This window comes from Micromys minutus, assembly GCF_963924665.1.
Source record: "Micromys minutus genome assembly, chromosome: 4".
Classification (NCBI taxonomy): Eukaryota; Metazoa; Chordata; class Mammalia; order Rodentia; family Muridae; genus Micromys; species Micromys minutus.
Window position 1 is genome coordinate 5,586,584 of NC_137973.1, and position 27,859 is coordinate 5,614,442.

Genomic DNA, 27,859 nt, shown 5'->3' on the forward strand with positions numbered 1-27,859 from the left:
TGCTGAATGAAAGAATCAGCCCAAGATGGGGTACGACCGCTGTGCTGGCAAAGCACAGTTAGTCAGGGGAATGCAAGGTAACAAGCAGGTTACACATAAACATTCCAAAGGGCATCTCTCTGACAGTCCCTCTGCGTCCCCATTCCCTATGTTTGGATCTCTTTGGGGGGCCCAACCTAGAAATCTAGGAGACACCCAAAGTCCTCCTCCTCTTTTAAACCTCAGAAGCTATTGTTTAAACAAGTCCACGTTTTACCTTGTAAGCAGTCACTAGAACGCTCTTTGGTGCCATATCTATTGACCTTCCAAGACCCGGCTTTGAGCCTCTCACGGTCACTTCTGCGGCTAGCCTTGCTCAAACTCTACTGCCAAGACTCGGCACACCTAGGAAAGTGGGGTAGAAGGCTGTTGCTGCCAAACCAAGCTTCTCAAAACAAGCCCAGTGGTCTCGATACTCGCAGGGAATCTTTGAATGGCTCGTTTAGGACGTTTCTTGTTTTTACTCTCGACTTCTTTCCTATTCGAAGATATGAACCTGTAATTATAAACGTATAAACCCCAGACTAGGCATTAGTGGGGAATTCAATGCCTGGTTCAGCAGCAGTTATCCATCCACCCATCCATCCACCCACCCACCCACCCACCCATCTATCCATCCATCCATCCATCCATTCATCCACATTGCTATTTTCTGTCCACCACCCTAAGTAAATTCTATCAGATTCCGAGGTGAGAGAATTTGTCTTCTTTTCTATTTACATAAGTGCCAGGTACATCAGATGTTGTTCCGTCAGGTCTGGGAGTGAGTGAGAGGGGAGGACTTAGCTGTGAGAAGGACCCTAGCTGCTCAGGTCAAGCCTTCTACCAGGACTTCTGCGTAGGCATTTCCTACTGGCTTAAAATCAGAAGCTGATGAGGACCCTACTCCACACCACCAGGTCGCTCACTCCTATTCCCGCCCCTTTCTCCACCCCCTCAGCAGGAAAAAAAAAAAAAAAAAGCAGCACACTAACCCCACCACGTGAACAGTCGGTCACGTGATCAAGACCCGACAGGGTCACGTGAGCGCACGCGGTCACGTGAGCGCTGCCACCGCCGCCCCGCTTTGACTTCCTGCTCCACTCTGGGCTGCAGGCTGATGGAGGAGGATGGGGAAGAACGGGCGCTGCTTGGGGGCCGCCCCGAGGCGGACAGCGCAGTCCAGGGCGCCTCTCGCGCTCTGCCCGCGATCTGCGACCCCAGCCGCCTGGCGCACCGGCTGGTGGTGCTTTTGCTGATGTGCTTTCTTGGCTTCGGTGAGCCGGGTTGGGCTGGGGCAGATGATTGGGGGTCCTGCAGTTCGGCTCCCCTGATCCCCGCTGCTGCCGGGGCTTGGAAGCCTGCTTTTTCCAAGCGTCACGAGTGAGGTGACTTTGTTCCTGCCGAGCCCCGGAGTGCAGCAGCAGCTCCTCCCTGGGGACGCAGATGAGAAGGAATCTCTGCTCTTTCCCCGGAGCCCGTACCCCGGAGAGTTTCAGAACTTTGCTCTGGGGAATTTCCGAGCGTGACTAAATCCCTCTTCCTCTCTCTCCAGGGGACCCCCCACCCTCGTGCCTTCCTTGGCATTCTTTTAGGGCTCGGACCCGCTTTGTAGGCTCCTTTTCTTACCTTTCCTCTGTGAGGCCGTCCTGCAGGACCGCACTTGTTAAGTTGGTTTCACTTATGAAACCCGATCCCCCGGAAAACACTTTCTTTAGACTACCTTCCCTCCTGTGTTACAGCTTTTAGCTTACTTTGCAACTGTTGGGATTCCTAACTACTGGCTTGGCTTGAAAGTGTGTTTTCAGGGGTCAGATTTAGAAATGCTCCTGGTGTATAAAAGATATTCTGGGCTCTGGTTTCTATCTTTTTGGGAAGGGATCAGATTTAGAAATGTGCCTGGTGTATAAAAGATACTCTGGGCTCTGGTTTCTATCTTTTTGGGAAGATTGTACCCATTTGATTTAAAACGTGGTATTGAGCTGGTCGCGCCCTTCTTTAATCTCAGTACGGGAAGGCAGAGAGTCCTTGCGTGTTAGAGAGGCCGTCCAGGGCTTCAACCACCCAACCAACCAACCATAGTATTGACTTTCTTATAAACAGTTAATTTCTGAACCGGAAGTTTCTAGGCTTAGATTGAATAACCAGTAAGCAAAGACAAAACACTTGAAGACATGATCCCTGCCCAAGCTGACAGTTTACTTTTGGTAAGTCGATTGGGTTTGAGAAACCAGAGTCCTGCCTCTAGCCGCCACCTCCACCTTTGTGTATTTTACAGTGAGCTCAGAATCGGGCAGTGTTAACTTGGGGCCTCAAGCTGCTGGTTTCCCCACTCCTGTTTCTGATTGCTTAGGACGCGTTGCTGTTCTTCATTTGGTCCCTTAGACTTGCCGTTGTGTTCTTGTTTCTAGCACCGTGTTCACTCATTTATTTGCTCTTGGGTATTTTTTGTTTGTTTGCAGGATCAGAATTTATTTCAAACACTGGTTTGGTTTGAATAGCTGAAGTTCACTCTGCTTTCGAGAAAACTGAGGAGCTAACATGTGTCTGTAGAGGATGCTTGTAGAATTATTATTATTATTAAGTAAAGAGACTGCAGCGATTTCCTGAAGACGTAATACAGTAATAAATATGGGGAGAATGAAGAAAACAAGATGATTAAAACCAGGCGCTGTTGCCCTCTTAATTGGGTTTCTGGTATTTGCTGTGAATGCACCCCACTAAATTGTGGAGGTTCTTTTGGATGTTCGACAGGGAAGTGGTGTAAAACAAGCAAAAACAAAACAAAAGCCCAACCCAGTTTTCATAGTGCCAGCCATAGTTAACCTAAACAGGTGGGGGAGTTGCTAATTATGAGTTGTAACTTGAAACTTTTATGCAGCTGTGATAATTCCTGATGAAATGTGTGCTCTTCCTTTCCTAGGTAGCTATTTCTGCTATGACAACCCTGCTGCCCTCCAGACCCAGGTCAAGCAGGTGAGTTGATTTTCTGTGTCCTTGTTCTGTTTGCTGTGAGGCACTGGCTTATAGATGCTGAGATGGAATGAGCTGTCAGGGTCCCCATCTGAGGTGCCCGTGAGCTCTCAGGGTCCCCTTCTGAGGTGTCCGTGAGCTGTTAGGGTCCCCATCTGAGGCGTCTGCATTCTCTTCCAGTGACTTATCACCAGACCCACAGTGCAGAGATCAAATCTGCTTCCCTAAAGAACTCCTGAATAACAGATACATGACATGACATGGTTTTATTTTTTAGGTTGATAATTATGGACTCTGCCCACAATGTTACCAGAAATGCTAGTTTTGGTTGGAATCTTACACTCATCTGAACCACGAGTGAATGGTGGGACAGCTTTGTCCTTCTTAGAAAAACTTTGCTGTTATTTTATAAATGTAGATACTGGCGTCTAAGAACTGGCCCTGTTTGCATTCTTAGTCTGGTTTTGAATTGTAAAATTATATTTGATATTTGTTGTTTCTTGGGCATTTAAGCCATCATTGTGTGCATTTTTAAAAAGCCATTAGGCAGAGCAAAAATGCACAGGCTGCCCTTTGCATGCTAGTAGGAGTTAAGGAGGGTATCGTCTAGAAGACCGGGCAACAGCGATTCTTTTCTGAATGCATGATGCAGGGGGAAAGGAAGAAAGAATGTAGGAGAAAGGACTGAGTTGGCCCCATACCAGAGGCAGGAGCTGGAGTCCGATGAATGCTCTCAGGTGTGGCCATTATTCCAAGGGCAAGGGTTGTAGCTTTCAGATTCTCAGGGGAGTAAAGGGGTCACAAATGGTCAAGAAACTCGCCCTGTGCAGAAGCAGCTGTCACCAGGTTTTGCTTTGCTTTATTAGTTTTGGAACCTGTATGGAAAAAAGTTTTCTTCTCTCCCTATGCAGGACATGCAAGTGAATACCACGAAATTCATGCTGCTGTACGCCTGGTATTCTTGGCCCAATGTAGTTTTGTGTTTCTTGGGTGGCTTTTTGATAGATCGCATATTTGGAATACGGTAAGCTCGCAAAAATCGTTAAATTGTGGGTCAGTTAGTTTAACCTGGTTACTCGAATGTAGGAATGGGTTGAACTTTTTCTTCAAAGAACTGAATAGACTTGTGAGTTGACCTTTGGTGGACATGAAGATTTAGTTTTTTTTTAAAGATTGGTTTTAGCCCTAGACTTGATCCTTGAAGCCTGGTTGGCGTATTAATTAGGGTCAGGCCTAGTAGATGCTGCTGTTGGTGTAAGGCCATCAGTTTCCTGGGGTAAATTATGCTCTCAGATTGGGTTAGACGATTCACGTGTGAGTTCACTTACTGCCGCTTGCTCAAGTCTCTGTTACGGTAACACTCAGCGCTTCCTCCCTGCTCAGTAGGGGCAGTAATTCCTCCTTACAAGCGTCTACAGTGATTAAATGAGAGATGGAGTTGTAAAGTCTTTGCCCATAGTGGAGGTTTATCCCTCAGCTGAAAGATTTAAGACCCCCCCACGCACTCTGTTTCTGCCCGTCTTTGGTCCTGTGAGCTTTTGCCACTTCCGTCTTTCTCACTGGCTGTGTTTCAAGTGGAGACTTAGGGAGCATCAGCTGGGGCTTTCTCCAGAAGGCAGAGACGGAGCTGCTGAGTGGCTTTAACTGTTTCTGATGGATAAGGGTTGAAACACCCTTGTGTGCAGCTTTACGGGTTTGCTTTGAGAAATCTTAAAACAGTTGAGTATTAAGGACGTGTTTAGATTTGACTGGGTCCCAAGGGATAGAATGACCTGAGTTTTAGGGAAGCTAATTCCCCTTATATGGAGGAAGAGCTCCTTTTCATGGGGTGATATAAATCTCCCTGGGACATTGAGTTTTCCAGTTTTAGAGAACATTCAGGCCATGACTGTCCAAGGGTTTTGAGTGAACTTTAGTTTCAGAAATGCAGTTGGCTTTGGTGACCTTCGCGGGCTGAAGCTGCTATTCTGCTGTTCTGAGACGTTAACAGACCGTGGACCCGTGACTGCGTTAACTCGGCATAGGCGTGCCTTCTACAGTAGTTTCTAGTTACCAGGAATTATAGCCAGCTTAGAATTGTCCACTGTAGAATTTCCTGTGGACAGTTCTAAATGGGTAAAAAGAAGATTTATTTCTGTGCTCATGCTGTGTGTGGAGGTGCCCCCAGAAGCCAGTTTGGAGTCTGATGTCCAGGAGCCGGGCTTGAAGGTGTTGCCTGAGCCGGCGTCCTCTTCAGAGTGGTGTGTGGTTTAACTACTGATCCTTCTTACTAGCCTCCGGCTCCAAACTCCGAGTAGAACTTTAGTAAAGAATTTCCATTTCTAAATGAGAACTTGGTGAAGATGTAAGTTTTAAGAGGTGACAATCGTGTAAATGGACCAGTGCCATTGCTGGGAATCCTGTCCGAACTCCGGACTTCTCTGTGTTAGCGTTTGGCTCTGGGTTGCAGATGAGCGGTCACCTTCCTTAGATGCAGAGCAGGGAAAGAAAACCCAAACTGGTTATTAGTATAGAACTCTGTGATTACCAGCAATGATGTGAAATGACATTTTCTTCTCACACAGATGGGGCACAGTTATTTTTAGCTGTTTTGTTTGCATCGGACAGGTAAGAAAAGCCAAAATATTTATTCATTACTTGACAGTGACTTTACAGTCATATTTAACTAATTTAGCAAAAATACGTTGAATGAATGAATGGATTCATTCATTAGTTAATCAGGGCCATGAATGGCCGTGTGGTGTCATTCATTTTAAGCCTTAAATTACGCTGTCTTAGTCACCTTCTCCTTGCTGTGATTGGCAGCAGCCACTTAGGAGGGAGAAAGGTTTGTTCTGCCCACTGCTTGAGGGAGGCAGCGGTGGCCGGAGCCTGAAGCAGCTGGTCACATGGCTCCTGCAGCCAGGAAAACAGGAAGTGGCAAGTGCACGCTCAGCTCCATTTCCTCTTCATGCTGCTCAGCCCATAGAATGGCGCCACGCACACTGGGGTGGTTATTTGCACGTGGGTCCACCTAACCCAAGAGATCCTCCCAGATACGTTGGAGGCTTGCCTCCTGGTGACTGCATGTCCTACTAAATGCATGAACATTAATATTTTAATTTCTTGGATTTATTAGTGCAGGCTAGTGAAATTGTTGTGGAAGTGGGGATTTGTCATGGTACTTACTCCTTTTAAATATCCTGACTTTACTTTTTATTACTATTCATATTATAGGTTATTTTTGCTCTGGGAGGTATATTTAATGCATTTTGGCTGATGGAGCTTGGGAGGTTTGTGTTTGGGTAAGTTATACTTTAATTTCATGTTATCTTAAGAGTGTTTATTAAGGATCTTCGATTCTGAAGGTTAAGCTAGGGCCTCCCATATTCCAACCAGTCCACTGACCCACCCTAGTGGTGCTTTATTAAGAATTTAAGAGAAAGCATCATTTCTGAAGAAGCTTAAAATTTCCAAACTCTACAAGCTAACCACGATCACTCAGAAAATCGAGTCTTGGTTAAATCAATTAAGAAGCACACGTACGTAAATAGGCTCCATTTGAAAGGTCTGAAATAATTCCTCAGTGTGGGTCCAAGAATGGAGTCCTGTGAGGAGAATTCTGAGAACTTTCAAGAATTCTTTTAAAACTTGATCATATTGGAAACTTACATCTCATTCACAGACGTATGAGTCGTCAATTTCTAGTTGGTTACTCCGGGCACCTTCCTCTTCCCTAGCGAGTGGCATGTGTATCTTTCTGCTCCCTGTTGGGGTGTCTTGAATTAGTACAGAATCTCTAGGGTGACTTCCCCATGTACATTTCAGTGTCTGTTCCACAGACCTGTTCTGAGTCCAGCCCTGGCCATCCTACCCTGAGGGATGCCGTATGCAGAAAGAAGTCTTTTCCCAGGAGACAGAGTGTATATAAGAGCATGAAAGAGATTAAATGACCACGTGGTGAAGTGGAGCAATATAGAAGGAAGTGTGGGGTCTGGTGTGTAGATGAGAAGGAAGATGCTTTGCTAGGACAGAGAGCCAAGGCAGGACTAAGGGTTGAAATGGATCTAAGTGAAGGAAAATTAAAACCCAAGTAGTAGAAGAATGCAGAAGCCTCGCACACTGGAAGTGAGTTTCCGTCTGTACAAGGTGTGGATGAAGGACTCTCCTTCCTGTCGGTGCTCTGCGAAGGACGTATGGCGTTGTTCCTTTCATTGCCCGTGACTCCTGATCACGTGCCAAATCACAATAGAAAATCGTAGTGTCATTTTAGAGAGTGTGGGTGGGTTGTCTGCATCCTGACATCTGGAATCTACCGCAGAGACTCATGTAAGGCTGGAGGCTGGGGTCATCTGCATGTTGGATACTTGGGTTGTGGGCCCTGAAGAGCATGTTTGTTTTCAAGCGGCACCTCTTGTGTGGCTGTGTGTGGGGGGGCCACACTCCCTACGAAGTAGCCTAGGACTCCAGCTGCAAGTGTTGGACTGAAGTGGCACTTGCCATCTTTTCAGTGTCCATGTTCCCACGGTCTTGCTTCACTGAGTCTTACTGGATGAAGCACTTCAGTCCTTCTCAAGAGGACACAGACATCCCACTTCCTGGGATTTCTTTCAAAGCTGTGACTTTTCTTCTCCCATGTTTAGGATTGGTGGAGAGTCCTTAGCGGTTGCCCAGAATACATATGCTGTGAGTTGGTTTAAAGGCAAAGAGTTAAACCTGGTGTTTGGACTTCAGCTCAGCATGGCCAGAATTGTAAGTATGGTGACAGACACGGTGGGACCACAGGAAGTAGGAGTTGCGTCTTGTGATGCTCTCTTCAGTCATGGAAAGACGTATGCCAGGGCGCACGTGGAGCTGAGGAAGTGGCAGTGATTTGTAGCTTTTTTAAAAAAATACTTACCTGTGTGTCTATGTGCAGAGGTCAGAAGAGGACCTCCTTCCCGTCTCCTGTCTCTGCAGATCTGAGCTATTAGGAATGCAGGGGACAGTGGCTTGTTACACGGGAGCTGTGGTCTGAACCCCTGTCTTCCTGATTGCACAAAGCACTCCAGCCATAGAACCACTGCCAGCCCTGTCTTCAGGGAAGCGCTCTCAAACATTCATCATGAAAGCATCTGAATAAAGCTTGCCTAATTTCTCACCCGCTGATCCATCCACCCACCTGCCCATCTGCCCATCTCTCCATCCATTCATCTGTCCATCTGTGGTTCTTTCTGCACATTTCCATTGGTAGGAAGCTCACTCTGACGGGGCAGCACATTCTCTCTCAGTTAACTTTTGTTTTAAGGCAGCCTTACTATGGAATCCTGGCCTTGAACTTACAGAGGTCTGCTTGCCTCTGCCTTTAGAGTGATGAGTTTAAAGGCATCAGACACCACAAACTTCTGATGCTTCTCCTCACACAGATGAAGCCTTTTCCCACAAAGGGCTTTTACTGACGGCCCCACTGTTCTGCTTTCAGCATTGTTTGCAGTTGACATGCGATGGCTCTTCAGTTCCTGGTCAGACATCTTTATTTCCAGATCTAAGCCATCTGGCCAGAGGTTGGGCTTCCCTAACATGATGCTTACATCTCATTGGACTTATCTCTGTCAGCCAGATTCCTGGTGTTTAGGACTAGAAATGATTGTGGTGTTTTATATTTTGTCTTTGGGAGGGTACCCAGGAGATCTATGATCTGATTAATGCATCCTGTGAGATAGGAAATTTTAAGTGTCCCCCCACCTCTGTGGCTGGGGGTGGGGATTGAGTATTGTTTGGATTTCCTTTGTAATCTGCTCCGTTTAAGCTGTCTCAGCAGCATCAGCCAGGAGGAGTTTGCAGTTCTGGGAAGCTTGCTTATTTCCCAGCGGAGCAGTGCCTCTGCCCTCTTCCTGCTATTTCCCGAGACTCAGGCCCCATCTGGTGTCTCTCCTGCCTCTCTGTCAGACCCTCCTCTCTCTCTTCATGGCTGTAAATGTGAGACTGCTTTAGGCTGGGATGTCTCCTCTGTCGGCGTTGGAGTTCCTACCTGGTTTTGCAGGATTGAGTAGATTGCTTTGTTTCTGGGCCAATGACACTTGTCTGGGCTGTCCCTTGATTTCCTCCCATGTATTCAGTGTTTCGCTTGCGTCTCTGTCCAGGCCTTTCTCCCCAATTCCTGACTCATACAGGTTGTTCGGTTTCCCTGACCTGAACTTACACGGTACCCAGTTCTTCACATTCTCTCCGCCATTCCTCAGATCAGCTCTTGGAGTTTCTCCTCAGTAAGGGCTGCTCTCTTTATGTGGTTGCTTCTACAGAACAGTGGTGACATCTTGTGTTCCACCTCCTTCCATCGTCCGACATACTTTGTTAGCACATGCTACTGGCTGTACCAAGAAAGCACACCCTTATTCTGAGCACGTCTAACCGTACCACCAATAGCCAGCTCTCAAGCTCATCTTTCCTGTTTTGGCCAATCCTGGAGTGTGACTGTTACCTTGTATCTGACTCTGTCGGAAAATAGCCAGCCAGAGCTGCTTTTCAGGACTGCAGAGGGAGGCAAGCCCTCATCTCTAGCCCCCGTTTCTTTCTGCTTTAGAGGTGTGTCTTCTCCCTCAGTCCCGCCAGATCACCTTCTGTGCACTCGGGCTCTGGTTACACTGAGCCACTGAGTAGACTGTCCCAGCGTCGGTGACCGAGAGACCTTCTGTCTTTCCTCAGGGAAGCACAGTGAACATGAACCTCATGGGCTGGCTGTACGGGAAGATTGAAGCCTCACTGGGCTCAGCGGGCCACACGACCCTGGGCGTGACACTCATGATTGGTGAGTCTCCTCGTGTCTCATGTCTCTTCTGAGGGCCTGTGGCAGGACATGTGGCAAAAGGGCAGGAACTGTGGACTCGGGGCCAGACTCTCATCCTTAGAGGTTATGGCTTTCCCTCTGCAGTTCATTAGTTATTTTGACTGTTAGAAAAAAACTGGTCAGTTTGTGAAGGAGGATCTGATTCTCCCACTGTTCCTCAGGGTGGTCACTTTCACGTGAGACTGCGTGTGTGACGGCAGCTCACCCAGGGCGTGTAGCCAGGTGACTCGGCAACAGGCAGCAGGAGGAAGACGTGTCCGGCTCAGGCTCAGCCAGGACTGGAGAGATGTGGCGTGGGAGAGTGCAGAGTTCAGAGTTGAGGGCCAGGAACCTGGTCCATTCTTCTCTGCCCATAACTACTTCCTTTATCCAGGACAAGAACATTTGTCTCAGGTTCCTGAAAAGTTGTGGGTCTTTGCACACTGCGTGTGTCCCTGTTGTCTCTAAGTTCTCTGAAAGACTCCCATGGTGCCAGTTGCTGAGTGGCAGTCACCGAGTAGGAGGTGGAGCTCTGGGTGTCCTGTCCCAGCTGCTCAGCACAGACTTGCAGACTCTGACAGCGTCTGTCCCTTGTGTCAGAGGCCCACAGGGCTCCAGAGTTGCTGGTAGTGAGGTGAAAGCTCCGTTTGCATGTCTTTTGTGCCTTGTATGCCTGGTTTCAAGAGGACGGTGGAGGGGCAGTGCTAACAGAGTCCCAACTCAAGCCTGTCCCCTCCAGATCCTTTTTCTCAAATGCTTAGTCTCAGGTGAGCATTTAGTTGTCTCCGTGTGTGGAACTCTGTAGGGTTTTTGGAGGTAGAGAAGACAGTTCATCTAGTGAGCACTCCTCATGTTACACACGGGGAACTGAGCCTCGCTGAGGCCAAGTTACGTCCAGAACCGTCATCTTGTCGGGGGCAGCCGTGGAACCCATGGCTGCCGGCGCTTCTGTAGTGTACATGTCGGAGAACGGTGCCTCCACAGCTTTCTTTCTGTGATGCACGCATGTGTCCACATCGCTCCGTGCACATGTATGTGCACGTGACATGTTACGTGCACGTAGAGGCCAGAGCTCAAGGTTAGGTGTTTTCCATGATCATTCACCTTCCCATGGCCGGCCATGTTCTCCCCGGTCTACAGGACTGGAGTGCGTGGTCCCAGTAGTTTCCTTCTGATGGCCAACCCTGTGAGAAGCAGCCGTGATGAAGCTGGGTGTCGTGATTGGTGTTTCCTCAGCCTGTCTTTAGCCTTTCCTCTCAGTGGCCACACTGCTGCTCTTTATGAAGTGTGCCGCTTTCCCTAACCCCCTGGGCCTTTCTAACATTTCTCTCCTCTTTTTTTTTTTTAGGGGGTATAACGTGCATTCTTTCACTAATCTGTGCTTTGGCCCTTGCTTATTTGGATCGGAGGGCAGAGAAAATACTTCATAAAGAACAAGGAAAAACAGGTACATCACTGAGAAGGTAGAGTGGGACTCGGGACAGTCCTCAGTTTTGTTTGTACCCTCCTGTAATGTTCTAGCAGGATGTACAGTCTTGATTTTGCTCTGTCCGTTAGTAAAGTGATTCCAGTTCCCACAGGACCAGCTTCTGCTTCCCTCCTCGTAGTGTTTGGTAACTTATATCAAGGTGATTTCTGGAGAAATGTCTATATTATTATTGTGTGAATAAAAGTGACTAACATGACCATAGGTACTCGGGCTCATGAAAGAATGTGTCTTCCTTTCTGAAGGGGAGGTCATCAAGTTGACGGACATAAAGGACTTCTCCTTACCACTGATGCTGGTCTTCGCCATCTGCGTCTGCTACTACGCGGCGGTCTTCCCCTTTATCGGGCTGGGCAAGTGAGTGCTTCCTAACCGAATCAGTCAGCGGTGTTTGGTTAATTTCCTACCGCAGGCACTGTGTTCTTAGACTCTTGACCAGCTTCAACATTGTTTTACTCCTTTCCGTTTCCTCTTGATGAAAGACCTTTAAAATTCTTTCTGTTCTTGGATCAGAGCACTGTGATCTGAGGCTGTGCACTCTCTACCTCAGATGTAGATTCAGGGGTTCAAGGCAGGCCTGCTTCCTCTCCTCAGTCACGGCTGCTGCAGTGTGAGACCACAAACTAGGAATGTGTTTCTGTGTCTTTGTAACCTTCATGACCACACAGTCACTGTATGGCAAGAACTCTGTTACATAGACCTCTGCGCTCCAGCTTTTAGATTCGCTGTTCTGAAATGTGTCGGCCAATCGCAGTTCAGTCCGTGAAGTAGTTCCCTGAGTACCTAAGCTGTAGCAGGTTGCCTTAGGATTGGAGATAACTGTGGAAGGGAAGCTTATTAAATGCTGAGTCAATTTTACCTTTTCTTTATTTCTTGAAAACAAAGTTCTTTCTAATGTGCACACTTTTCTTTTTAATTTTAGAGTTTTCTTCATAGAGAAATTCAGATTTTCTTCCCAGTCAGCAAGTGCAATTAACAGGTATTTAGTGTAATTCTGTAGGCTCTTGTTGCATGTGATGTGTGCAGTGTTCATAAACAGAGGCCACAAGATTGTGTGGCCACAGCTCCCCCTTAACCCCACCCAACTCCCAACATCGCAGCCCAAGTCCCAGGATCCTGGCTTCGAGTAAAGGGAAAACCCAAAGAATTCTTGGATTGGTTTTGGTATGTTTTGTTCTCTGGCGCCCACTTTGGAACGGTGCCAAATTGGAGTTAGGCTTTGCTTTGTGTAGTTTCAGTATTTTGATTCTTAGTTTCTAACTGTGTTGCATTCTGTTGACTTCTGTGCACTCTGGCAGTATTGTGTATGTCATATCAGCTCCCATGTCCCCAGTATTTGGACTCTTGGTGGATAAAACTGGGAAGAACATCATCTGGGTCCTGTATGCGGTCGCCGCCACCCTCGTGGCCCACATGATGCTGGCCTTCACCTTTTGGGACCCGTGGATTGCTATGGTAATGTTGAGAAGGAGGTTGAGGGCTTCAGAGGGAACCCCAAGTCCAAGGGAACCTCAGCTGGCAGCTGAGGGGGACGTGACTTGACTTTAATTTTGACAAAGTGAATATTTATTTTAAAGATAATTATTAACTTATATTTTTAATAAATATATTAATTACAGAGTTTGCTCTTCATTTGGCTTAGTAGGGAATCTTTAATGCTGAAGTAGAATTTGAAATAAAATAGTCGCACGGTTAGAAAGCTGATCACTTCTGGTTATTTTTCTGAATGTCACTAAAATAAGTCATTTGATTGAAAGTGGCCAGTCTTCCAGCCTAGTGTCTGTTGGTTTGACTTTGACTCTTGAGTGGGTTTAAAAGGTGGCAGTACATCCATCCATGGGAGTTCTGTCTCCAGGGAGTACGGGCTTGTTCTTAAAGGAACATCTTGAGTGTAGGTAGTTTTGGACCTGGTGGGCAGTTCCCAGAAGCCTCCCTGCAGGGACATGCAGATTCTAGACGTACAGTGCTTCTGCAGAGGCTCTGCGCAGTGGTCACCTGGACTGACGAGGCAGGAGCTCACGACTCACCTGTAACTTAGCCAGCGACACACATCTGCCCAATTTCCTTGCTGGACTTGGTGCCAGTGTTACTTCATATTTACCAGTCTGATGGGCACATGAAATGCTTACATTTAAGTTCAACTTATACTTTGTAAGAACTGAGACATATTGTTGCTTACTTGTAGCTAAAGTCATCTCCAAATTCACCGTGCAGCCTCGCTGGCCTTGCGCTCCCAGTGCTCCGCCCACAGGCATGCCACCGTGACCATGGTGCCTGCTGGTGACGGGTCTACCCCAGCTCTGCCTCTCGGTTCAGAACTGGTCATCCTCACGCCTTTGCAATGAAGAAAATCAGGTCGCCCGAAAACTTGGGGAAGAACTTTGGAAAGTGGGCCCAGATAGTTTACGCCTGTTTATATCACAGGTGAATGGTTAGAACAGAGGAAGGTACTGAGAGAGGCCCAAGATGGCCTTTGTCTTTGAAGTTTTAGTCTAGTTACAGTAACTAGGTGTGTACCCTGCTTTAGCTAGTCACTGAGAGTTACCTGTCACCTGATACTTACTGTGCCGTTCTGCCTTCCTGTCTAGTGTCTCCTGGGGTTCTCCTACTCATTGCTGGCCTGTGCGTTGTGGCCAATGGTGTCATTCATTGTTCCCGAACACCAGCTGGGGACTGCATATGGATTGTGAGTACTGCGGACCGTACACGCACCTTCAGCTGTGCCGTCAGGTGTTGTCATAGTTACGCTCAGTTCTGGGATACGCTGAACCCGCACGTGAGAGAGCATCAGTTAATTCACTTCAGCAGGTGTGGTGTGTGATGTTTCCGGCCACTTCCCTAATTGTGATCGAGGAAAACAACCCAAAGGAGGCGGGTTCAGTATAGCTCCTGACTTTATAGAGATTTCAGTCTTCGATTTTGTTCTTGTGGTGAGGCAAATCCATCATGGAAGCCAGGAGACAGGCAGACAGATGTGCAGGCATGTGCTTACTCATATATACATACATCTGCACCAAAGCCTTTCTTCCCTTCCTCCTCTATTAGTCAGGGCTTGATAAAGTAGCAGAATTTATAGAATGCATCTCTACATATACAGAAAAAAAACCTTATTAGAACGACTTACATGCTGTGGTCCAGCTAATCCAGTGTCTTAGGGTTTCATTGCTGTGAAGAGACTCCATGACCATGGCAGCTCTTGTAAGGAGAACTTTTAATTAGGGCTGGCTGACAGTTTAGAGGGTTAGCTTGTTATTGTTATAGAGGGCGACACATGGTAGCATCCAGGCAGACATGGTGCTGGAGAAGGAGCTGAGACACGGACACACTTCCTTCAACAAGGCCACACCTCCCGTCAGTGCCACTCTGAGTCTGTGGAGGCCATTTTCCTCCAAACCTCCATATCTAACAATGACTGTCTGTGGACTGAAGGTCCCAGAACCCAGTAGTTGTTCAGTCAGCAATGCTGGGAGTCTTGCTGGTCTTCAGTATATGCCGTATGCCAAAGAAGTAGGTTCTCATGGCCGTGAAGGGTGGGCTAGCTAACGATGAGAGAGCAGACGGGCAGAGGGCAGAAGCTTCCTTCATCGCTGCCCCTGTGTGGGCTTCCAGCAGAAGGTGTGGCTCAGACTGGAGGTGAATCTTTCCACTTCAGCCTCATCAAATACCCCTCATGGTGTGCTCCTCTTCTTCAGGTTTTAGTTCCCGGTGCAGTCAAGCTCATGACCAGGAGCAGCCTCACACTGCCTTTTTATCTATTCGGGCCTCCAGCCTATGGGCTGCATGTGGTCCATATTCAGTCTTTCCCATGTTAGTTACTCCTCTTCGGATTTGACCAACAGTCATGCCTAGAAGAGTACCTTTCTGTTAGGTGCTTCTCAGTCCAGTTAGCTGCAGTTACACGTGGCCATCAAGCAGGGTAAGCCTCTAGCAAGATAGGCGGAGTTAACTGTAACCCACACGATGGAATTACAGATATGGCTGCTGTTCCCCTGAGGACCTCTCAGGAGCAGGTTCATTTCATCCCAGGCCCCTCAGAGGCGTCCATCTGTTGGATGCTGCACACAGCGTGGCTGCTGAGAGACAGCTTTCTTTCATTTAGGAGGACATTTTGTACTTGACTTGTCTCAGAGCAGATGGTCTAGTAGCAGGAAGAGTCTAGGATAAAACCCCAAATCTGCTGGGTGTGGCGGTGCACACCTTTGATCCCAGCGTCTGGGAGTCAGTCAGGTGGATCTTGGTGAACTGAGCTGTGCTTGGTCTGTAAAGTGAGCTCCAGACCAGCCAGGGCTACACAGTCTCCTTGTCCCAACCCAAAACCTATCCATTTGCTCTCTGACTGAGAGTCTTTCAAAGCACCGGCAGTGTGTGGTTTCAGATGCTAATATTAATGAAGAGTGAAGTTTGTGTGTATGAAGGCTTCTGACAGTGATGCGTTTCTGTGTCTGGACATTGTAGCATGCAGTCTATTCAGAACCTCGGGCTGGCCGTCATTTCCATTCTTGCTGGCATGATACTGGACACGCGGGGATACTTGCTCCTGGAGGTGTTCTTCATTGCCTGTGTTTCTTGTGAGTGTGTCATGTGGCAGCCTTTGGTTTCTTATAACCGTAAAGTGTTAGCGTTTTTACAGTTGGGCTTTGTTGTATTGTTTAAAGTAAACCAGACAGTGTGCCTTAGCAAGTAAGGGTGGAAAGCCAAGCTCTGCCTTGATCTCTGAAGGAGCTATGGGTTTCTAGGAAGCTAAGGGTAAAGTTCTGATTGTGTTAGTTTGTAAAGGCATGTGGCTTTCTCAGAGAGAAATCATTGCAGAGCCACTTCTTTGAAATGACAAACTGGTTGGGAGCTGCCAGGAGTTTTGGGGACAAGAAGAAAGGAAGGAGGGTCAGGGAGGGTGCTGGGGGCGGGGTGGGGGCTCCCTCTCCTGGTCTCCGGCTCTGCCATTCCTGGCTAAGCAGCAGTGGTGCCCTAGGGGATGCTGTGGCACTCCAGGGCTCAGATTAAATGTCGATTAAGAGAAATTTGGTCTGTACTTGAGTTTGATTGAACAGGGTGTCATTTACAAGTGTGCCTTGTGTTTTTCAGTGTCACTGTTAGCTGTGGTCTGTCTCTATTTGGTGAACCGTGCCCGAGGTGAGTAGCTCTCAGGATTTCTTCTTCATCTCGGGCGGATCATCTTTCGGGCCAGTGCTTTCTTCTGTTTGTGTTGGCCATTTCCCAGTCATAGTGACAGGAACCTATGCTTATAATCAGACATTCTGGACCACCACATTCGCTAGAATTGTTGCTATGCAACCCATTTCTAGGAAAATCAGTATTGGATAATATAAAATCTCAGGTGTGTATTAGCAAAATCTCCTAAGCCCCTCATATTCTCATTTTTTAAAAAGAAAATGTATAAAAGAAATCACTTTAAGATTGAACATATTTGATTTAGAATTAGAAATAATAGATTTTTAAAACTAGTACATGCTAATATGCATTAGAGTATTTTTTTTTCTTAATTAGAATTTGATGTTGTCTTTTTTAATCTTTCTAATTGCCTGTCTGTAAAGGCATGGCATACTCAGGAGAATGTAACACAGTGTTGCCTGTATAAATTTTGATTTGTTCTAGTTTTTCTTAACTTTTAGTATTACTAACATTTAACATAGTGTTTTCGCTAACAACACATACCTTCACACTTGAAAATATGAAGCTAAATTAAGCATGATTATAGTACTTTTTTTATCTTGCACACACACTTTATGCAAATATTTGTGTGTATGATTGAGTGCTAATTATTCATGTTACTTAAAATAACTGTGTTCATTTATGTTTTAGGTGGGAATCTAAATTATTCTGCAAAACAAAGGGAACGAATGAAGCTTTCTAAGCCAGAGTGAGTACTTAGGGGGAAGACTGGCTCTTGAAACTCTTAGCCAGGAGTGTTTATTTCAAGTTAGGTTTGGACTTTATAGATATTAGTTGCCTTTGTGATTTTTAAGAGCTAATAATCACGTCCAGAAAAAGCAGTGCACATTCTTATTTCCAGAAATCTAAGATGACCATCAAGGTGTAAAATGAAAGAAGGAAAAGGGATAGAACTTGTTGCCTTCTGGGCAGGAACTTGAAGCAGGAGCTGTGGAGGAATGCTGCTGCCTGCTGCCTCTCACTGGCTCCTGCTTACCTGCCTTGCCTGTGTAGTTCATGACCTCCTGTGCAGGGATGACAAAGCCTGGGAGTGCACGGGCCTGCGTCAATTAACAGTCCAGACAGTGCCCAGCAGACAAGCCCACAGGCCAGTCAGATCTGTGTACGTCTGTTGCTGCTGACCATACACTGTCTAGTTCTCACCTTGATATCTGCGTGCTGTTAGCTTTTTCTCAGATTCCTTCATAACAGATCAAAGACTACAGTAAGGGGTTTAAGTTTTTTTTATAAGTATGTGCTGCAACATGCTGACATTTCTGTCTCCTGTTATTTCTAACCATTTTAGCCACAAGCCTCTTGTGATTTAAAGATTTATTTGTAAATATAAAACCATCTGATTATTAACTTTTGGGACTTGAATAAGATGAAGTCTGGAATAACAACCTGTGTTTCTTAAGCAGGGTGGCGCCCTCTTTTTTCATGTGATAAAATTGGAAACGGAAGGTTAGAGAGTGGGCTCAGTGGTTAGGAGTTATACTGCCCGTACAGAGGCCCAGAGGTCAGTTCTCAGTGCCCATGTTGGACATCTTAGGAATGACTGGAACAGCAGCTCCAGGGGACCCAGGGTCCTCCGTGGGCACCTGCACCCATGCACGCCGCTGGGCCAATGCAAAATCTTTAAGTCATAAAAAGCTTAGTGGCTAAAATGTTTAGAAATAACAGGAAACAGAAATATCAATATGTATTTTATAATGTTACACTTTTCATTCTGAAGTCCGCATGGAGCTTCCTGTGTTTTTGTGCTTATCTTTGGTAACTTCCTGTGTCATGCTTTGCAGGTGAAGCTCTGAAGTGACTGTGGGGAGAAGGGACAGCATCACCGCTGACTGGGAACCTTCAGGAAGACTTTTTCAAAAAGTCATTTAGAAAAACAGTAGAGTGGAAGATATATTTATACTTGAAATATACCTACTTAAAGTGGTTCATGCAGACGATTTCAGCCTTTCATAACCATGTGTTATGAAAGTATTCTAGTCAACAGTGAACAGTTTAGGGAATCTGGAGGGACCCCCTTTCCTCTGCATTATAGCAGAAAAAGGGAAAAACCTACAAAACATGAGGATCTGGGGTGGAAGGCTGTTACATACATAATAAAGGTGACATCTTAACTGCACTCACTGTGTCCTAGACTACAGTGTGCAATTGCCTCATGCTTCACACTAGGAGATTACATATGAATGTCATTACGGATGGCTGCTGAGCAGCAAACCTTTGAAAGCTTTTGGTTTTTTTCTTAAAGACAGTAAAAGTGTCCCACAACTGATGTGACTACTGTGTACGTGGGTACATAAAACCAGTGCAAAAGGTATACTCGGTGTCTTCCTTATAGTTCTAAAACATTGCAACACTGATTTCAAGTTCTCTGTGGAAGATCATCTCCAGAAATCAGAGCTGCAATAAAGAAATGTCCTAGGCACAGTCTCGTTGAATAGTTTTATAGGTGTAGGGTACATGGGTTCACAGCCTTGTGTAATTAAAGCTTTGGCATCAAGGGAATGGAGAGGTGACTCAGTGGTTAAGAACATTTACTGCTCTTCAAGAAGTGCCCCAGTTCAGTTCTTAGCATCCACATTGGGCTGCTCCTAGGCACCTAGCTCCAAGGGATACAGCATCCTCTGGTCCCTCAGGCTCACACACACGGTGATGATGGATCTTAAACAGTACAGCAACAGTTTGAAAATGCATTCCTTCCTTTTTGGTGTATAGTTTGTTATACCATTCTTCACTTGTGAGTTTCGAGGCTTTGACTACACGTGGCTCTTGTCACACATGTCAAGTGGATGGAGTGGCTCCTCGGCACTGGCCCCGTCCTCTCCACTGTGTGTATACACAAGGCGTGGGGGCCTCGGCATGTTGATGTCACAGGGTGTCCACTTCGGTTTCCTTGTCTTAGAGTGTATTCTCTGGTGCACACTCTTTGTTTCATCTGACTTAAACAAGAAAGCTTCCAGCCCAGAGTCATTGTAACATAGAAGCTTCCAGACAACTCAGGCCATATACAATTTATGATACCTATGAACTTTGAAAACCTCATATTGTGCCTTTTTAGCTCACTTCGATTTGCCAGGAATTTGTGGCACGGTGGGTTTGGGGTGTATTTGTTCCTTCTTAGATTGTCAGCTCTATGAGAGCAGGGACATTAATGTATGTACAAAACTTTTTCCTTTTGGATAATGTATAAAATAAAAAGTGATTAGAATAACCTGTTTGGAGGATGACTGTCAGTACAAAAGAAACGATCCAGAAAAGGTGGTGGGACGCACGCCTTCTGGTTCAGAAACCGTGACCCATGCACACTGCTGATGCCAAGCAGTGCTCACTGGCAGGACCCTGTTATGGATGCCTCCTCAGAGGCTCTGCCAGAGACATACTGATATAGACGAAGATGCTTGCAGCTAACCATCGGAGTGAACACGGGGACCCCAATGAAGGAGCTAGAGAAAGCACTGAAGGAGCTGAAAGGTTTGCAACCCAATGGGAAGAACAACATTATCAACCAACCAAACCCTCCAGAGTTTCCAGGGACTAAAACACCAACCAATGAGTACACATGGAGAGACCCATGGCTCCAAGTACATATGCAGTAGAGGATGGCATTGTCTGGCATCAGTGGGAGGAGAGGCCTTTGGTCCAGACGAAGGCTTGTTTTCCCAGTGTAGGGGAACACCAAGGCACTGAGGTGGAGAGGTTGATTGGGAGAGGGAGCACCTTCATGGAAGCAAGGGGAAGGGGAGGGGGGATAGAAGTTGGGGTGAAGGGGATAACATCTGAAATGTAAATTCAGAGAATATCCAGTAAAAATGAAAACATATTTACCCTTAGAAAACCATTGGACAATCATATATATTCTAAGGCAGCATTTTCCTTCTTGGCTATATAATGTACCGACGAGATCGTTCACATTTATAGTTTAGAGTTGTCTGCAGTGTAGCGGATGAGCCAGGGCAGGGCCATGCGTGTGTTAGGCAAAGGCTTCTGACCAGAAGAGCAGTCCCAAGCCACAAGCTTTGGGAAGTTCATTCTGTGGAAGTTGGAGACAGCTCACAGATAGAGTTCTTCCTCTTATAGTACTGGCAAGAGTGCTGAGTTCACCAAAAACTGCTTCAACTTAACCTACAAGCTGGTAGAGGATGGGGGCGGGGCTGCTGGAGTGTATCAGCTTTAGCTTCTTAGTATTGTATCCATTAGGCAAAGTGAGTTTTCATAGGGAGTACGAAACATCACTGCACCCTAGGAGGGGAACCCACTACAGACCATCAATCTGGCTAACCAGAGTCCTCCTCCTCACCCCTCCCCTCCCTCCTCCTTCCTCCTTCTTCTTCCCCTCCTTCTCCCCTCCTACTTCCTTCTGCTCCTGTTCTTCTCCTTCCCCTCCTCCTCCTTTCCCTCCTCCTCCTCCTTTTGTTTTTCAAAAGGGTCTTGCCACATAGCCTTGGCTAGTTTGGACCTTGCTATGTAGACCCTTTGAGCTCTAACTCAGATTTCCCCTGATTACAGGTGCACTACTCTCCCAGAAGCAGTGGGGCTTTATTGGTATTATGGGAGCAGAAATTACAAGGTTGCATCACAACTCAAGACTGACTACACACGCGAGCACACACACACACCTGCACAGATTTTAAGCCAGATGACAGAAAGTGGCCACCAGCTCCCAACCCTAACCAAGAAACTATCTGCAGCTGGTACTTGTTGGCAAAGGAAAACTTAGTTTTCTCTAATGGAATCTCACTGGGTATATTAACACGTCAGGGTTAACAAACTTAAGATGAACTTAAGGGCATGTTTTAGACTTGTCTGGTTTTGTGCTTAGGCATTCTTTGCATTACTGGTGTTTTGCTTGTATATTTGGGTTTCCATGCCCTGCGCTTCCTTCCTCTGTGTGCGTGTGCGTGTGTTTGCGCTGTGTAACCACTAAACTAGACAGCTCCATCTGCAGCAAGAAAGATTTGCTGGTGATCAGACTGCCAGATGAGGGTCACATTCCAGCTTTCTGGCTTGGATGGAAGGTGCTGCCCATTGACCAGTGAGACCACAGAACGGCAAATGAGTTTAGTGCTGGCTTTGTGAAGCTTGTACTAAGTACCCAAGATACTTAGACTAGTGTTTGAGTGGACATGAATGGGAACGGTTCCTGGTGGGACAAGGTTTAGGTTTGGCAGCATCAGGGAGGCAGAGAACTGGTCTGGTAAAAGGTCAAGATGCAGAGCTGATACAAAACAGTGGAGGGGTGAAAAGGTCACAGTTCTAAGGGCACAGCCTCTGCCTCTTGCAGGATTTGGAAAACAGGAAGCAAAGCAATCTACAGAAGCCAAGAGAGCCCGCTGAGGGGTAGGTAGGGAGAAACTGTTCACGTCAAACATGAGCTGGTGGGGTTTGTTCTTTAATGGGCAGGTCATAAGTGTGTGGCTGAGGCAGTTGGGGACTGGGGTGGGGGAGGGGTAGGATGGGGTGGGGGTGGGGGAGCAACAGCATCCAGGGAGAATGATTGAGATTATGAAATCAGGATAGAGTAGCAAAAGGAAGTGTAGCCTACCCTTGACAAAAAAATAAAAAATAAAAAAATATATATATAAAAAAAATCCAAGGCCATAAAGAGCCTTCAGTGTGGCTGGTGGTTCGATGGGCTGAGCTGTAAAGGTCTCTTTTCTGTTCGTTCTTCTACTTGCAGAGTGGTACCTTCTCAGACTCTGTGATTCTTCAGTTTTCTTGAAATGGCACATTTTGCTTTGTGTTTGTGATTTAAGCACCATAAAATGCCCAGTTATTGCTTGCTCTGAGAACCTAAGTTCTGCTTCTCACAATGGCTTCTTCCTGAAGCTGTTACCTTTGAAGTAGTTTGATACATTAACAACAACAAGTCCATAACAAACCCAAAGGCTGGGAAATTGAGATTTAGCGGAAATTGAGATTTAGTGTGTTTATAAGAAAGTAAAAGATAATGAGAACACAGCCCAGGTTGTGCTTTTTACTGTCTGTGGAATATATTACAGAGAAGAAGTGGGAATATGTGCAGGTAGTTTGCGAGTTTGTAAAATTGAAATTGGTGGGTGCTGTGGTTTGAATCTGAAATGTCTCCCAGGGGCTGGGACTGTTCAGTCCCCAGCTCCTGAACTATTCTGGGGGTTCTGGAGACTGAGGGGGAGTCTAGCTGGAGGCAGTAGAGCCCTGGTCGGGGCAGGAGTCCGTATGGCTGTCGGAGGCTCTGTCATCCCCGATGACTTTTGCCTCCACTCTGCTTCTCGTCCGGCTGTGGAGTGAGCTGATGTGCTCCTGTATGCCCTCCCCATCGTGAGGAACCAAACCTTCCAGAACCTGAGCCAAAAGAAACCCTTATTCCTTTTAATTTCCCCCAACATAATATTTTTATTGGTAAGTTTGGAATTTCACATCAAGCATCTCAGTTGGACTCACTTCCCAGGCCTCCCGTGTTCCCCATCCTTGGACCTAAAAAGGTGAGGACCAATAGCGGAGGTTGTCCTCTGATCTCCACATATGCACATATGTGTCATAACACATAGGCATGAACATGTGTGTGAGCACACAATTTAAGTACCGAGGGGAGGTGTTGGTGAGATATGGCTCAGTTGGTATAATGCTTGCCTAAGGAGCACAAAGCCATGGGTTTTATTCTCAGCACTGCACTGAACACTGTGGAGCAAGCCTGTAATTCCAGCAATTGGGCCCAAGAGGGCTGGGAGTTTAAAGTCATCCTCAGATATACAGTGAGTTCAAGGCCAGCCAGGAATACATGAGACCCTGCCTCAAAGGGGAGAACAAAACCTACCTACATACACACAAGAAAAGGAGGAAGAGAAGAAGGAGGAAGAGGAGGAAGAAGAGGAGGAAGCAGAGCATTATCATCATCATTACCATCATCATCATCATCAGCAGCAGCAGCAGCAGAAGCAACATGAGCATTTTAATACACATCACCTTCCCCTCCTCCATTTCCAGTCACCTCCTCAGATGCTCTCCGACTGTGCCCATGGTCCCCAGGCTGGCCTTCCAGCCCGGTCTCTAACTCCTTCCTCTTAGAGGCCAACTGATGAGCTCCTGCAAACTGAATTTCCTCATAATGATGCCACTTCCTGTTTGTGCTGCTTGGAAAAGTATTTGTATCTTAATCACATGCACCTTCGACTGTGCACAGTCCTGCTGGGCTCCTCTAAGCCTTCGTGCCATCTGCCCCTGGTAACCTGGCAACATGGCTCTCTGATGACGAAAGCTGACAGGGCCTCCGAGCAGCTGCCCCATCATTGGTCAGTGCTCACACGTTACTAGCATGTTTGTACGTTTCATTTCTCCCATGGCCTATGAGTCCTGGAGGGCTGGGGTCCTGACTAGCAGCCTTGGTGGCCATGACTGTTTATCCATTGTAGCACTCGGTATGGCTTTTTAAAGAAAACATAATACTTGCTGACTTTCAGTTTTCTCTTTTTAACCTGTCCAAACAGCCAGAAAGACTACGGAAGATGCTGAGGAGCCAAGGTCTAATGGGTCTGTGGGTCCCAGCTTTTCCTGCAGAGGTGGGCGCACTCGGAGGGCACATTTGGTCTTTTTGGTTTCCTTGTGTAAGGCGCTTTCCCTAATCACAAAGGATGTGTATAACACCCTTCTGTGTTGTAGGATCCACAGTTTCCTTCACAGTGGGAACGCACTAATTTGAGTCTAGTATCTGGAGACATGATTTCTGGAAAACTAGGGATGTGGTATCAACTACGTTAGACATTTTCCACCTTAGCTTTTCACAGGTAAGATCAATATAGCTGCTCACACTTTCCTACTAAGTAGGTAAACAAACTCAGCAGAATCAAAATCAGCTATGTGTGTCCGAGAGACCGTGAGGGTGGAAAGAAAGGACTGTGGGCAGTGGATAGTAGGCTAGGATGACATGGGATGGCTGCGGACCTCCACTGGGGAACTGGCCCTCTGACTCTGCAGGGATGTGGCCATGTATTAAAATGTAGGTGGTGAGAATCAGAACCAGTGAGCAGGCTGCCCAGTCTTCCCTGTGTGCTGGGCAAAGGAACTACTAATGGGTGTGTGTGTGTGTGTGTGTGCAGTGAATAAACCGTATGAAGCCCCCCCCTGCCTTGTGGAAACATGTACCTGGAAACAGCCGACCTGCTAATTAGAAAGCATCCTTGCCTGTTCATTAGAGCAATTATCCTGAAGGACTCTTCTAAGCAGCACTTGGTTTTGAGCTAATTATTTTGTGGCCTTGGAAGCAATAAACTGTACTTTCACAATGAAACTTTATAATTTAGACACATGCATGGCTTATACTGACATTTCCCGTAGTTAGAGTGGCGCAGTAGAGGGTGAGGCTTGGTTCTTATGAAAAGGACTTTGCTCATCTCTTCCTAGGGAGATTGTCATGAATTGGTAGATGATTGTTTAGATCAGAAAGGTCCTTGGGGGGTTTGTATTGTTTAAAAGAAGAGGGCTTTGTGTGTGTGTGTGGTCAAGGTTATTATTTTTTGGAATGCTTTGGCCCTTATATAATTAAAAAATAATTTATAGGAGATTGTTGGAGGTGAGAATAATATATTTTATACATGTATGAAATTATCAAAGAAGAAAACCAGTATGTTATGTAAAATACATAAAAACTAAAAATTAGAAAATGGAAATTGTGTGTGTGTGTGTCTTGTTATTGTTGTTGTCATCACAAATGGAAACATCATGCTTAAATAAAAAGAAGAGAAATGGTCATTCAGGAAGATACCTGACTCCCTATCTACCATTTTATGTGGTGGAACTTTTCCTCCACGTGGTAAGAGAGCCCAGAAGGCAGACTCTGTGATCTGTCAATGACTAACTATGGAAATGAGCCAGATGACCTTCAGAAACAGGCTGTGTTGCTGAGCACTTGGGCAGCCCTAGGCTCCACATGTAGGGTCACACGATTCAAGGGCCACTTCCTTGCTCGAAGTGTCCCTTCGGTTATGATCTGGGTGGTGTCCTCCAGATGGATGAATCTGCCAACAGCCTAAGGTGCCGTGCCTGAGTCTCCTAACTGAGAACAGGTAACAACAGCTCCCACTTCTGAGGGCTGCTGTGAGGTGTGGGTACATTGCTGTCACACAGTAGGGCTTCATTCATCCCACTCTTCATCCACTCACTTCCTCAGCCTCTCCCCAGTGTGTGGCACTCTGCAGGGCCCTGCTGTGGAGACCAGTGATGGGGGTCAGCAGTAAGACCAGGTCCCTTTCCTGTTGGAGCCTGTGTACCGACGGGATGAGGTGCAGCAGAGATAATCTTCCACAGACAATGAGCAGGGAAAAGGAAAGCATGGTTAGGATATAAGAGAGGTCAGCACTAGCATGTGTGGGTGGGAAGGCTGCAGCAGAGGGTTCTGAGGTGCTGACCTTTGACCTGAGATCAAAATGACAAGCTATCAATCTCAGCCCCCTCTTGGCCCCCTCTATACTCTTATTTCCAAACCTCTTGCCATTCCTATAAGATCCTTTCTACTACTTCCCCTATAGGAAGGCCCCAGCCCTGTGCCCACTAACCAGCCCCTAGTCTGTGTCCAGCTCTTTCTTTCGAGACATCACCCTGGCAGTGTCTGGATCTGCCTAGCTCTACGTGCTCCTTCCACACCAGCGGGGTGCTCACCTACCTTGTTCTGTCTCAGCTTCTGGAGGAGTTGGGCTCTGTTGTTGCCCTGGGACAGGAAGTACAGGACCGGGTTGAGGCAGCTGCTCACGCTTACAAGAGGCCTACAGATCTTGTAGGCCATGCTGGCTGCCGACAAGAGCTGGCAGTCCTGTGACTTCAGGAAGCGGATGACCAAGTAGAAGGACCGGGCAGCATGGAAGGGCACAAAACAGAGTGTGAAGAGGCTACACACCAGCAGGATGGTCCGGATGGACTTGGTACGGGCTGTCTGGCCCGTCGTTGGGAGGTCCTCCACTGGATTCGTCAGGCTCCTGACCATCAGATAGTAGCACCCGAGAATGACCAAGGAGGGGAAGATAAACCCAGATAATGTCAGCACCGTGCTGTAGGCAAAGAAATGGTCGAAATTCTCTGGGCTGGCTGTGTCATAGCAGATTACATGGCCATTTACGTAGTCTGTGTGGGAGAAGACCAGAGTCGGGAGCAATTGGACAACTACCAGGGTCCAGGTGGCAGCGGCTGCTCGCCAGGCGTGCCGGTGAGTCCGGTAGGACAGGGAGCTCAGGGGGTGGCACACTCCTAGAAAGCGGTGCAGAGAGATGCAGGTCAGCAGCAGGATGCTGCTGTAGAGGTTGGTGTAGAACAGGAAACGCACCAGCCTGCACAGCATCTCCCCAAAGAGCCAGGTGTCACCCACCGCATAGGTGATGATGAGGAAGGGCAGACTCAGCATGTAGAGCAGGTCGGCCACCATCAGGTTTATCAGGTAGATGGTGGCACAGCTCCAGGGCTTGGGTTGGCACCAGGAGAGCCATAAGACGGCCCCATTGAGGGGTAGCCCCAGCAAGAAGATGACGCTGTAGGTTAGCGAGAGGTAGACTTGCTTGTAGCTCTCAGAGAAGTGGCAGGAGCCCTGATCCTTTGAGACATTCACTTCTGGCTTCTCCATCTCCAAGGAGACGTCCTCAAAGGTGGCCTCTACTTCTGCTTCTCCTGAAAGGCGCAGCGTCAGGACCTCAGCTGGGCGTTAGCCTCCCCCGAACCTGCGTACAGCTTTTCTCCCGGTCTCAGAGTCCTTATCTGAGCACAAGCGGATCCAGGTGGGAAAAAAAAGAGTTAACCCGACCTTTGAACTCGGTGCTCAGACTTTTGGGGCTCAGTGGTGTCACCTTGGCTAGTCTGCTCTCTGCTCTTGGCAGATTTGTATCAGGGGACTCAGCATGGTGTGGCTGGAAGACAATGCTGTCATTTAAATGGGACACAGAAAACTGCCAGTTCATGACCTCCACCCCCCCCAGCAGAACCCTTTGCATAGAGCCAGGAACTCTCTTAGGAGAGTAGGTCCGGCTGAGAGGACGCGGTACCCAGGGGTGGACTGCTGCTGGCCACACTCCATCGCCAGCCTCATTTATCATTGTGAAAGAGAAAGTGGCCCACGGTATCTCAGGATTAGGGAAAGCACAGGTTTTGCCTAGATGCTCCGGGGAAGGATTTTGATTTGTATCTCTTTTAGGATTTATTAACTGCTTATTTGAATAGTGAGGACGATTTGCTTGTCAGCCATCTCAACCTCCTGAACACTTAAGAAAACAAGTCTGAACTAGGAAGCCAGGTGCAGCATCTTCCTTAGGGCTGCCCAGGTCCAAAGGAAAGGCTTCAGGCTATGTGGGGAGCATGGCGTTTTCTGTCACTTAGGTAAGTCAGTGAGTGTGTGGTCAGCCAATTAGCACGGAACCCAGGGGCTTGAAAAATGTATAATTCTGGGACTTAATACTAGGCGCTTA

The 27,859-nt window shown here is 47.0% G+C and overlaps 2 protein-coding genes across 2 annotated transcripts; one reads left to right on the forward strand and one right to left on the reverse strand.

The window, feature by feature from the left end:
* The first annotated feature begins 1,124 nt into the window (after positions 1-1,124).
* MFSD1 (major facilitator superfamily domain containing 1) lies at positions 1,125-19,597 on the forward strand. The gene is made up of 16 exons (XM_080915117.1): positions 1,125-1,295; positions 2,942-2,994; positions 3,903-4,015; positions 5,556-5,598; positions 6,208-6,275; positions 7,614-7,722; positions 9,655-9,757; positions 11,124-11,222; positions 11,507-11,618; positions 12,184-12,240; positions 12,560-12,716; positions 13,850-13,947; positions 15,717-15,829; positions 16,344-16,391; positions 17,082-17,139; positions 18,230-19,597. The coding sequence occupies exons 1-16, from the start codon at positions 1,139-1,141 to the stop codon at positions 18,231-18,233; spliced, it is 1,392 nt and encodes a 463-aa protein (XP_080771243.1). The 5' UTR covers positions 1,125-1,138; the 3' UTR covers positions 18,234-19,597.
* A 2,998-nt stretch (positions 19,598-22,595) lies between these two features.
* Positions 22,596-27,471, reverse strand: LOC308419595 (P2Y purinoceptor 3-like; the record flags this gene model as incomplete). The annotated part of the gene is made up of 4 exons (XM_080915343.1): positions 22,596-22,763; positions 26,077-27,068; positions 27,202-27,317; positions 27,440-27,471. The coding sequence occupies 4 exons, from the start codon at positions 27,469-27,471 to the stop codon at positions 22,596-22,598; spliced, it is 1,308 nt and encodes a 435-aa protein (XP_080771469.1).
* Positions 27,472-27,859: the final 388 nt, after the last annotated feature.

What these genes read in the sequence shown, in the direction of transcription:
- MFSD1 (XM_080915117.1), top strand. Translation starts at nt 1,139, where the DNA reads ATGGAGGAGGATGGGGAAGAACGGGCGCTGCTTGGGGGCCGCCCCGAG. An exon ending in GGGCGTGACACTCATGATTG is followed by an intron (nt 9,758 to 11,123) that starts GTGAGTCTCCTC and finishes TTTTTTTTTTAG; the next exon opens with GGGGTATAACGTGCATTCTT. An exon ending in TCAGCAAGTGCAATTAACAG is followed by an intron (nt 12,241 to 12,559) that starts GTATTTAGTGTA and finishes GCACTCTGGCAG; the next exon opens with TATTGTGTATGTCATATCAG.